This window comes from Triticum urartu, chromosome 3A, assembly GCF_056163025.1.
Source record: "Triticum urartu cultivar PI428250 chromosome 3A, HENAU_Tu73, whole genome shotgun sequence".
In the NCBI taxonomy this organism is placed as follows: Eukaryota; Viridiplantae; Streptophyta; class Magnoliopsida; order Poales; family Poaceae; genus Triticum; species Triticum urartu.
The window spans coordinates 287,061,334-287,070,215 of NC_141875.1; the positions used below are offsets into that span (position 1 = coordinate 287,061,334).

The window sequence follows — 8,882 nt, forward strand, 5'->3', positions numbered from 1 at the left end:
GAATGGGCGCAGTCAGGTCTTGCAATGCCGCGCCAAGTGGGTCATGCGCTCCTCCACCGGGAGGCTCGTCATGACCGATGACGAGCACCTCTATGACGGTGCTTCCGTCGCTCTCCGTGCGAGGGAGCGGCTCATCGTAGACCACCACATTGGTGGGGAACGCGTTGAGCGACGCGGTGTCGGAGTCGACCAACATCGGGTCGGTGGAGCCTACAGACTCCACGGCAGGCTCACCGGTGACGTGGAGTTGGTCAAGGAGGCCCGCGAGGAGGCCCTCGGGGCCGCCCGTGCCTGGATCGGATGCAGGCTCGTCGGAGAGGCAAACCTCGCCGACAAGATCGGTGAGATAGCTAGCTGTGCAGGCGATCTCAGCGCCGTGCAGCGCGTCGGCGCAAACTCCGTCTGGCGTGCCGGGCTGGCTGCGCTCGCCAGGGAGGAAAAGGGTTCCCATCCAGAGCAGGTCTCCGACGACAGTGCACCAGGCCCCACGGTGGGCGCCAAATGTCGGGGGTTGGGTGCGATATATGCCAAAGGATGGCTTATCATGATGGGGGCGAGTAGAACGTCGCCGGTGCCTGGAAATGGGATAAGGCGAAGGCATGCACGCCGGCGAATCTTACCCAGCTTCGAGGCTCTTCGTGGAGATAATACCCCTACTGCTGCTTTGCGGGGTCTCCGCATGATCACTATGGCAAAGTGTGTACACGGTTGCTCCTTGAGCTGTTTCCGGGAGGTAGGAGAAGGCAAGGCTACCTCTCTCCTTCCTATATGATCTGGTCTAGTGCTAATGGATTCCAACCCTTTGCATGGGTGCCCTGGGGGTTTATATAGGCCTACCCCCAGGGGTACAATGGTAATCCGGCTGGACGCGGGCCCATCCGTCAGTCTCTCTGGCCGCCGTCTTATCTGCCGACTCCTGAGGCCCGCCGACTGGTGGGCCCCGCCGACTGACTCGGTACGGAGCCGACAGGCCGCGTCCGCCGCGGGCGGGTCTTGCCGGCTGTAGATTAATGTAGCCATGCCTCTAATGACGCGGGCTCGGTCATGGGGTCGTGGTGACAGCTCCGCCGTCTGGCGGGCGATCACTGTGGCCACTCCCTGTCGCGTCTGGTTAATGGCGCGTGGGGCCCGTGGGAGGGGCCGACTGACTCCTGGGGGCTGATTCCCAACTGGGACGACTGGTGGCGCTCTCGCCATCTTCCGTACGCCCGCCGACTGGTGGGACCCGTCGTCCCTGGGTCGTACCGGTAGGCCGTCGTGGGCACAGGACTCCACCCACTGGGGCTGACGTCAGGGCCGGCATGGCAACAGTGTCGCGCCGGGCGGAGATCTCCGCGGGTACGGCGTACTGTGGCCACGCCTGCCCTTGGAAAAGGGTGGGAGTGGACCTTACTGTGGCCACTCCCCGTCCCATCCTTCTTTATGAGGGCATGTGGTTGTTGGCGTCACGGGCCGACTTCGCATGGCCGTCTTCTTTGGAAGTCGCCAGTCAGGAGTCGGCTCATCCTAAAGTCGTGCTCGGGACTCGACCGTGAGTGGGCAGTCGGCTGCCTCGTAGTCGACTCTCAGAAGGCGGCTCTTCGTCCTGGGGTCTTGAGGGGTGCAGCCTGCCTCGATGTCTTGAAAGGTTCTGGGCCTGGGTTAGCCTACCCGTGACCCATTACTCCGACATCCAGGGATACCTACTATACCTTGCTCAGTTAAGAACAACTATGTTAAACTGCCTTGTGTGATTTAGGAGCACATGTTAGTGTTATGCCCTTATCTCTTTATAAGAAATTTGACATGAATAAGTTAAGATTTCTTTGCAAATGGCTAATAAAACTACTGCAATTCTCATTGGCATTTGTGGGGACGTCCCTTATACGCAGATCCAATGGTGAACGGCCTGTTCTGACTAATGATAACCCCGAAATAGGCTCGCAGGATCTGTTAGCGACACAACATCACTCTGACCCAAGACCATCAATTCAAATGCTAGGCTCACTGCAACAATCCACGCGGCCTCATGTAGCCTTCGGAGCCGGATGGTGCCAATCCCATAGTGAAAATATAATCCACTCTGCCCCGTTTGAAATGGACATGGCCTCTACAGATACGACCAAAAATATTATCCTCATATACAATAATCATGTGATTTTTATTAATAATTATATAAATTACTATTTTGTTACTCGGAATAGAAATACAACTTTCTTTTGTTTTATGTAGAATAATAGAAAATTTTTACAAGCCCCGTGTGAAGATGAGGAGCAGCCACAAGTGTGTTCGTTCATGTGCATGGAGCACATACATGCATGTGCATGGATGCCTTCCATCATCGAACCATCCATCTCATCCGTCATGCATGCAGTGCAAGGAGGCAGCGCTACAGGGTCAGACAATTTTGTTTTGGTTCAATGTTTCAAGAGGAGTAACGTGTTGGTCCAAAGGACTTCTTGGTGCGCTACCTCACGACGGGCCAACACGTGATCAGGTCAACCGAAGCAAGCATGCAGTGTCCGGCCTTCGTACGGTACGGCGGTGCCTGTGGCACAGCGAACCGACTCGGTCCGCATGTCGTTCTTTAATAAATACCTAGTCTATGTTAGGGTTTTAGACTCGGGTTTTATTATACTAGCACATACGCCCATGCGTTGCATCGGAAGAGAAAAAAATATGTGTGCTTAAATTAAATTTAATGGGAAGCAGAGTGGAGCTAGCTACAACCGAGTCTGAATTAAAAAACCTTCCTATTTGCCGTTGTACTAAAAGACTTTAGGATTCACATCACGCCGGTCCAACGATTTCAGAGGCTTCCTACTACTGCCATCCTCTTTGAAGCTGGGCGAAGGAACTTACACTTCTCCCCTCTGGAAGCCATATGTAGCTTCAAGTAGTTAAAGGCATGTGGATGCATAGGAAGATGAGTATATGTTGAATGTTGAGAGAGCGGCGTTTCTGAGAAGGGCAGCAGCTGATCACATTATCGTGGACGTTGGTCCAGCTCTTGGGATGAGCGCTAGTGGGTCCAGGTCAGCATATACGGTGTCCTGAAAATGATATCGCGCGGTGGAATACGGAAGTGAAACAGTAGTGTACGCCAGCTCCCGGGCATGTTCTTTAGAAACGCCCATTACATTGACAAGCCGAGCCGTGGCTCAGGACCGTAAAGACAACCTAACCCCCAATCAGACATGTAATGACGCCGTATGATGCGAACAAGCCTCCGTCAAGGTCGCAGTAAATGATGTTTGGTAGGTCAATAGTGGGACAGCCGGAGATATCATGGTCTCACTGTTGCATTTTGAGTACTACCTCCCTCTCATCCCCCTTCCTCGACTGCCTACCCAACTAAAACGGTGGGAGGCGAATCAATGGTGGCGGAGGGGAGTGCGATGATGTCTGCGGACGAACTGCATAATGGGCTAGAATTTCTCCTACATCCAGTTGAAAGGTACGATGCTTATCTCAGTATTCTATTCTATTCGATCCAGATAGGCATGAGGAGGAAAAATGCCGAATGCTCTTTCGTTTTCCCCGTTATGCCGTAGATTCCCGCTGACGGAAGTCACTGCCGATGTTGAGCAGCCAGATCCACCGGCGCTCATGGACGTCCGGCGGTCAGCGCCGCCTACTGCCGACTCTTCTTGTGCCGTTGTGGTTGGCCACCTCGGTGTCTCCTCTGGGCACAACAGATTTGCTGGCAAGAGGCCGCTTTCACCAACCAAATCCGCCGAGTCCACTAGGAAGGTTAACCCCGAGGCACCAGGATGGATAAGAAGGTATACCTCTGATTCAGTTGTTCTATTTCACTTGCACATTTTCAGAACATATGTGAGAATTATGTCCGTTAGCATGTGTCAGCTGAAGTGATGCTCCAAAAAAGTTAGATCAATTCTGAACTTGACATTATCTGCTGGGATTGTAAAAAAAGCTTCAACAACTAATAAAAAGAGTGGTTCTGAAACTTCAGGCTGCGAATTGGGCGCGCTCCTCTGGACAGAGTGCCATGTGCCGGTAGAGTTACTCCTTTGGAAGAAACCATAAGGAGATATGCTGACAAACCTTCGGAAAATGTAGTAAAACCAAAGATTGGGATGAGTTTTGATTCCCTCGGCGAAGCGTATGATTTCTATAACCTATATTCTTGGGAGCTTGGGTTTCAAATACGAAATGGCAAGAGTCGTTTAAATGTCGAAAGGACTAAATGTATGCAAGAGATTGTCTGCGGATGCTCCGTCAGCACTTCAAAACTCACATAAAGATCATTATATTTCGGGTTTTTTTAAATAATTTAGACCACTACATTTCATTTTTTTAGTTTTTACGAATGGAAAAATGTTTGTAGGGGAAACATGAGCAACAGAATAGCCGTTCTTGCTGCTGCGAGTGCCATGCGATGGTCAGATTACTAAGAGCTGTAGACAATGGATGGTACATTGCTGAGCACTGGTCAAGCCACAATCATTCCATGTCTCTTACATGCAGAGAAAAAGTTCATTGGCCGTCCCTCAAACACATAGACGTGTACACAAAAGATTTGGTGAAGCAGCTAAGGGCGAACAATGTGAACCTCAACAAGGTGTATAGCATAGTTGGCAGCTTCTTTGGTTCATCACATAGCGTGTCTTTTACAAAAAGGTCATTACGCAATCTTTGTGGACGAATAAGCCAAGACCAAGCTGACGATGATGTCAACAAAACCTTAGTTGTGTTCAAAGAGATTCAGCAGAATGACCCGGAATTCACGTACATGGTCCAGGGTGATGAGGAAAGCAGAATAAAAAAACTTATGTGGACAAACGGAAACAACAAGTTGCAGTACAAGTTCTTTGGTGATGTTATTACATTCGACGTATCGGACCAACTTGTATGACATGCCCTTTGCTTTGTTCGTTGGTGTGAACAATCACTTTCAAAGCATAATACTTCCTGGTGTCCTGATGCGTGATGAGCAAGTCGAGAGCTTCTAGTGGGTATTTTCTGAATTCATCAACATGATGGGCGGGAAGCATCCACAAACAATATTGACAAGTGTGTGCGAAAAGCTTGAAAATAATGATGCATATGTAGATATGTAGTACTGGATAAATGCAAAAAATGATTATGTTTGCCATGTTGTCCACATTGTAGATCAAGCAAGATCCAGGGAGATAGCGATCAAGAGTGAGCTCCCTAATACTGTGCACAGGTGGTGCAAGTGGCATGTTCCTAAGAAAGCAAAGGAGAACCTTGGCCCACTATACGTAAGCAAAAGCGAGTTCAGGGCTGAATTCCACAAAGTCATGAATCCCATGATAAGTGTGGAGGAACTTGAGACTGCATGGGGTGCACTTGTTGAGAAATACAATTTGAAAACCCACAATTACATGACAAACCTTTACGAGATACGTCGAAAGTGGGCGAAGCCATACTTCAAAGGTGTCTTCTGTGCCAAAATGACTAGCACCCAGCGCAGCGAGAGCGTCAACAACATGCTGAAGATTTACATGCCGCCATCTAGCCCAATGCATGTATTCGTGCGCCAGTACACGAGGCTTCAATTCGACTGTGAATCAGATGAGAGCTACCAAGAGAAAAGAACAAGGATTGTGAGTCAGATTTACTTCCCCGTTCTTCCATTACTCCTTTTTTGGGTATGTGCGATTACGATCCAAGGAAAGAATGACTAATTGTCTCTTTTCTGTGGTGCTTTCCCAGAGTGGTGCTGTGATGAGGACCAACATTCCTATCGAAAGGCACGCGAGTAAGTAAGATTTATACAAGAAAGATGTTTGAATTATTTGGTGAGAATCTGTTCGAAGGTGGTTCATACCAAGTTGAGGAATTGCAAAAGAAAAAGAAATATATCGCAAGGCACAATGACGCTGAAAAAAGAGAGAAGTGAAGCAAGGTGGAATATGTAGTGACAATACCGGAAGAAGGTGATTAGTTCGATTGTGAATGCGGGCAGTTTGCCCACTTGGGGATGCTTTGCTGCCATGCCTTGAAGGTTAATTGCTCACTAAAAACTTACATGTGATTTTTCTCGTCAAGTATGATTACATATCACTTGTGGGGGCTTACTTGTTTCATCCTTAACTCATATGATGGAATACATTGGCGTGGAGGAGATACCTAAATGGCACATCTTAAAAAGGTGGACAAAAGATGCTAGAGACATCTTGCCACAACACATTGCTCATTTCCAAAAAGACCAGGCTGCTAATCAATCATTTACATGTCGGAGTTCGACTCTGTACCTGCATTCTATGGAACTGGTGAGGATTGGAGACTCGTCAGTCGCGGCATACGAGCTGGTACTAGGGAAGATCAAAGACCTAATACTGGAGGCATCTCCTTTGGGTGAAAACATAGATGGACTAGGGATTGAGGATAGGATAGCTGTAGAAGCAAGCATAAAGAAAAACATTGATGCGGAAATGGTTGACAATGAGAACAACATGACCATGTCTGGCAATTGGGATGCGCTCGCTGGACTGTCAGCTCAAACCAAAAAAACATGGCGTTGGGAGACCAAGCTCGAGCAGAGAGAAAGCACCATATGAAGGTCTGAGCAAGAGGACAAGGTTCTGCAGTATGTATAAAGAGGACCACCTGCCCAGAGAGGGGTGATGTTCCTAAGTAACCTCGCAAGCCTATCACTTGCAAGAATTGCAGTGTTACAGGGCACTGACGTACCTCATGCACTAGGCTGCTTATGCCCAATAATCTTAGGATTTGTGCTGAACTTATGTACTAGTAGAATAATCGATGACTTTCCTAGTGTGTTACATGTGGATGAATTTCCCATGCTTGATCATCTTGACTGTAAACTAGTTGCCTTGAGTTGAAGTTGTTGTGTATGAACCGATAAAAACTGAAATTACCAAACAGTGTGGTAGTAGACCATGTGTGATGCCAAAATAATAGCTGACTGCAAACAAGGTGTGAAAAAAAAATCATAGAGCATTCATTGGTAATTTCAGCCGTGCAATGCGGTGCTACTTGACCATGAAAATCCCTGATGATGGTTGTTTGGCTGCTGGCGCCTGGAGGTGCATACAAAATGGGCAAGCTGAGTGCTAGTCTGCAGGTATTTTTTTGAATATACAAGGTGCTGGTAGAATATTGAATGCCTTATTACACATGTCAGTATGCGCCCCATGCTTTCAAATTTGAAAGTGCATACTGCGCTTCCACTTGGACGGCTTCGCATTACTTAAGGAGTTGAGCAGCAATGAACTCTTGCCAAAAAGGGACAGGTAGGCTCAGGAAACAAACTGATCCATCCACTCTCATCCCGTACCACTACGGCGTTGCCGTGTAACAGCAAATCAATGCACGGGCCCATCATCGAATACCCCGTGGAATACGCGAGTCACGTATGCTTGTGAATACGAGAATCCACGTGCATCCCGAGAAGAGCCAAAGGCCAAGGTACCGGCCTTAGCTGTGCAGGATTAGAAACAAATTTTCGGAATGTTGATGTAATCATAACACATAGATTATTACCAGCACAAAGCATTTGCTATGTTAAAATGGTATAATGGTAGTCTGTAGTATCACGGATCATGATATTGCTACAAATTTGTGTAAGAAAAAATAAAAAAAAGAAACATGAACTGCCATATTCATTCGGAAGGAAAACAACACCTTGCTCAAATAAAAAAATCTATCAAACGAAGACACTGTTATTCATAAATATCTAGTGTAGATGACAATGCAGTTAAGTGATGGAGAATAAAATTGGAAATGAACATGGCCCAATCTAGACGAATAGATATTAGCTAGGAGAACCAGTTAAATTGTCTTGCAAAAACATACCAAGAAAAGTGGAAGTGATGGAGCACAACAGTAGCAGATAATCATTAATGTGATGGAACATCTGTTCACATAGTAATAATCTGTCAAATGCCATGAAGCGTCAGAAACTACATGATGTTACAACAAGAACAACATTCAGTTCTACAGAAAAGTTGAAGTCCACTCAATTGTTTACACTATATAACTTAGAAATACGTATTGACAATCAAAAGTGCTTCCTGTAAAAAAAAATCTCAAAGGTTCCGCACCTCCATGAGCCTCCTTTTGAACACACCACCTCACAAGTTAGTTAGAGAAACAGAGACATGGCGGATTCCGGCTGATTTTGGCGTGATTCCTACATAAAACTCCTCAACTGAAGAATGTCACAACAGCAAATACATCAACTCGGTGCTTCACTATTTTCTTTCAAATCAGCCGCCTATGCAGGAAGGAAGCGAAACGGGAGGAGGGGAGAGGGGTGAAATTTAAGAAATAAAGCTTTACTATGTGCAACATCCATATTTTCCGAGGTTCAAAATTTTTATTTAAAAAATGGGTCACGACTTTAAATAACAAAACCGAACCACCTAGAAATCAGGATGTCACGCAATGCTAACAACATATGAAGTTTCACCCATATCAAATGTTAAACAAATAATCACTTTCTAATTTAAAAGAGATAAAGGGTTCAAAATAGTATAATGAATAAAAAAATGAAAATCAGCTATGAGACACATATGTATGGCTTGCTATGTTTTGTAGCACCAACCGACGTAACCAAAATGGAGATGCTGAGAAATAGGATTAAGGACTGAAATATCAACAAAGTAAATTAGAAGATATGGAAGTGTTACCCTAGTTTCAGACCCTCGAGTTGATCCTTTTTTCAGATGTAGAATTCATCATATTAGGCAAGAAGATCAACAAACTCCTTGTGGACTGACATTGAGAAGCATACAATGGTAAAACCATTCACCAGATTAGCACCTTAATCTATGCCACTTTCTTTGTTGATTAGCAAAGCCAACTCCAATATGCCTGCTAAAGCATTGTCCATCTACAATGTCCTATCACTACTAGGGAAAACCCTAGTAGTAGCGCGGGTTTTGAGG

At 46.5% G+C, this 8,882-nt stretch overlaps 1 protein-coding gene across 4 annotated transcripts; it reads left to right on the plus strand.

Annotated features, from left to right (window-relative positions):
* The first annotated feature begins 3,074 nt into the window (after window positions 1–3,074).
* On the plus strand, window positions 3,075–7,372 carry LOC125543920 (uncharacterized). Of its 4 annotated transcripts, XR_015618808.1 has the most exons (5): window positions 3,097–3,436; window positions 3,571–3,764; window positions 4,331–5,016; window positions 5,116–5,573; window positions 5,683–7,369. XR_015618808.1 is itself a non-coding variant. In XM_087546954.1 (4 exons), exons 1-3 carry the CDS (start codon window positions 3,357–3,359, stop codon window positions 5,150–5,152), a joined length of 348 nt encoding a protein of 115 aa, XP_087403080.1. In that variant the 5' UTR covers window positions 3,075–3,356; the 3' UTR covers window positions 5,153–5,573; window positions 5,683–7,372. The 4 variants fall into 4 exon arrangements, 2 of the variants coding, with proteins under 2 accessions (XP_087403080.1, XP_087403079.1); XM_087546954.1 differs by lacking the exon at window positions 4,331–5,016 and having other exon boundaries at window positions 3,075–3,436; window positions 3,534–3,764; window positions 5,683–7,372; XM_087546953.1 differs by having other exon boundaries at window positions 3,087–3,436; window positions 3,534–3,764; window positions 4,331–5,573; window positions 5,683–7,372.
* The last annotated feature ends 1,510 nt before the right edge of the window (window positions 7,373–8,882 follow it).